Source organism: Staurois parvus, unplaced genomic scaffold (genome assembly GCF_062004578.1).
Source record: "Staurois parvus isolate SC_StPar_1 unplaced genomic scaffold, SC_StPar_1.0 ptg004015l, whole genome shotgun sequence".
Classification (NCBI taxonomy): Eukaryota; Metazoa; Chordata; class Amphibia; order Anura; family Ranidae; genus Staurois; species Staurois parvus.
In genome coordinates this window covers 54,331-55,975 of record NW_028321810.1, presented here as the reverse complement: position 1 = coordinate 55,975, position 1,645 = coordinate 54,331, and the positions used below count along the sequence as shown (strand labels likewise).

General features: G+C 56.2%; 1 protein-coding gene across 1 annotated transcript; it reads right to left on the bottom strand.

The window, feature by feature from the left end:
* Positions 1–360: 360 nt before the first annotated feature.
* LRRC38 (leucine rich repeat containing 38) lies at positions 361–1,384 on the bottom strand. Its single transcript, XM_089668248.1, has one exon. It carries the CDS (start codon positions 994–996, stop codon positions 361–363), a length of 636 nt encoding a protein of 211 aa, XP_089524374.1. The 5' UTR covers positions 997–1,384.
* Between the last annotated feature and the right edge of the window lie 261 nt (positions 1,385–1,645).

Here is a 1,645-nt window from a genome sequence, read left to right as displayed (position 1 = left end):
AATCTGGGGGTATGTCGGGGAATCTGGGAGTATGTCGGGGAATCTGGGGGTATGTCGGGGAATCTGGGAGTATGTCGGGGAATCTGGGGGTATGTCGGGGAATCTGGGAGTATGTCGGGGAATCTGGGGGTATGTCGAGGAATCTGGGGGTATGTCGGGGAATCTGGGGGTATGTCGGGGAATCTGGGAGTATGTCGGGGAATCTGGGGGTATGTAGGGGAATCTGGGGGTATGTCGGGGAATCTCGGGGTATGTCGGTAGATCTGGGGGTATGTCGGAGAGGGGTATGTAGGTGGTTGGGTCTACTCCAAGCATGGAATGGCTTCACACATGGAACTTTCCAACACGTCAACGGCCGACCTACATGGGGTGACGGGGGGGTGACCCACCTTTTTGCAGTTTATTGGAATTCTCGTCAATCCAGAAGAAGAGGTTGGCAAAGTCGCAGTCGCACGTCCAAGGGTTGCCCTCCAGGCGGACGGTCCTCAGGGACGGCAGCGATTCCAGCACCGCCACGCTCAGACTTTGCAGATTATTGTCATTGAGCTCCAGCACCTGAAGAGCGTCCAAGTTCACGAAGGCGTCCTGGTGAACCTCGGACAGATTATTGTTCCCCAGACTCAGCTTGATGAGCCGGTCGGCCGATTTGAAGATCCCGGCTTCCAGTTGGGTCAGGTTGTTGTAACTGAGGTCCAGGAAGACCAGGCGGGTGGACGTGCTGAAGGTGCCTTCTTCCAGCGAGCTCAGCGAGTTGTTCCGCAGGTCCAGGTAGACCAGGTCGGCGTAGAACAAGAACAGGTCCCCCGGGATGGACTGGATGTGGTTGTTGGCGGCCAGAAGTTTCCGAATGTCCAAAGGGAAGAGGTTGGGAAGGCTGGGAAGTCCCTGGTCCCGGCAGTCGATGGTGTGGTAGTCCAGGCAGACGCACACGGACGGACACAGAAGGCTTCCCGGTAACATGATGGACAGGCACACGCACAGGAGGCATGGCAGCATTGTCAGGGATTTGCAGGACTAGGACAGAGACATTGCTGCAACGCCGACTCCTTGTGTGAATGGATCCTGGAGATCGCATAACATCACAGATCAGATGGCAGCAGACTTGGGGGAGGGGAACACACAGGGAATGCTCCAGTGTAGTCACCCAATCAATGAAATCCACAATGGATCCGAGCCGGGAGCATCCTGAGCACCTGTGGACGAGCCTACCGGAGCCGGAGGGAAGGCAGCTCCTGTATATATATGTATACCTCCCGTCTTCTGTCCCTTCACATCCAAGAGACTGGCTGATCCTGCCAGAAATCCATAGAAAATGCCACTTCCTGCACCCTCCTCTGCCTCTGCCGCCCTGACGGCTCAGTCTACAGACCCCTCCCTTCATAATATGGAGATGAAGAGAGGGGGTCTGTATTTGGACTACAGGTGTTCTGTAGTCCAAAGGTGTTCTTATGGCTGATTTGGACTACAGGTGTTCTGTAGTCCAAATCAGCCATAAGCAGCTTAGGGTGACAACCCTGCTCCTCCACAGGTACAGTACAGCAAGCGTTGTCACCTTGGGATCAGGGCTGGATCTAGCCTGTCAGGGGGGCAGAGGATGGGAGGTCAGCAGGGCAGAGGACGGGGAGGGGGGGGGCCACTGCCGGCA